The 346-nt window shown below is 58.7% G+C and overlaps 1 protein-coding gene across 1 annotated transcript in view; it reads right to left on the bottom strand.

The window, feature by feature from the left end:
- ETH_00033815 (uncharacterized protein) overlaps window positions 1–118 on the bottom strand; it is a gene marked incomplete at both ends in the record, with an annotated part of 1101 nt that extends 983 nt beyond the window's left edge. Inside the window, one exon of the mRNA XM_013374906.1 lies at window positions 4–118. Coding sequence (XP_013230360.1) covers window positions 4–118 — 115 coding nt within the window. The remainder of the gene's footprint in view (window positions 1–3) is intronic.
- Window positions 119–346: the final 228 nt, after the last annotated feature.

The raw sequence follows: 346 nt of genomic DNA, 5'->3' as shown, positions 1-346 counted from the left end.
CCGCGGACCCGGCAGCAGCAGCAGCAGCAGCAGCAACAACAATAACAGCAGCGGCGCCGACGGGAGATGCAGTGGCATCGAAAGGCAGTGCTGTGGTAGAAAATCGCTGGAAGTGAATCTGCTTGGACACCGCAGTACAAGCCTAGGCAGCAGCAGCAGCAGCAGCAACAGCAGCAGCAGCGCAAACGACGCTGCAGCACAGCACGCACAGCCTGCGGGTGCAGCAGCAGCGCCAGCAGCAACTGCAGCAACTGCAGCAGCAAATGCTCTTACTTTCTCTGGGGCCTCTAGAAGACTGAAGGCTGAAGTTGAGAAGGCAGTCAGGTGTACGTACACCTAAAAGCGC

Source organism: Eimeria tenella, genomic scaffold (assembly GCF_000499545.2).
Source record: "Eimeria tenella Houghton genomic scaffold, Eth_scaff2370, whole genome shotgun sequence".
Taxonomy (NCBI): Eukaryota; Apicomplexa; class Conoidasida; order Eucoccidiorida; family Eimeriidae; genus Eimeria; species Eimeria tenella.
Note: the sequence above shows the minus strand (reverse complement) of the source record. Positions and strands in the feature narration are given on the sequence as shown.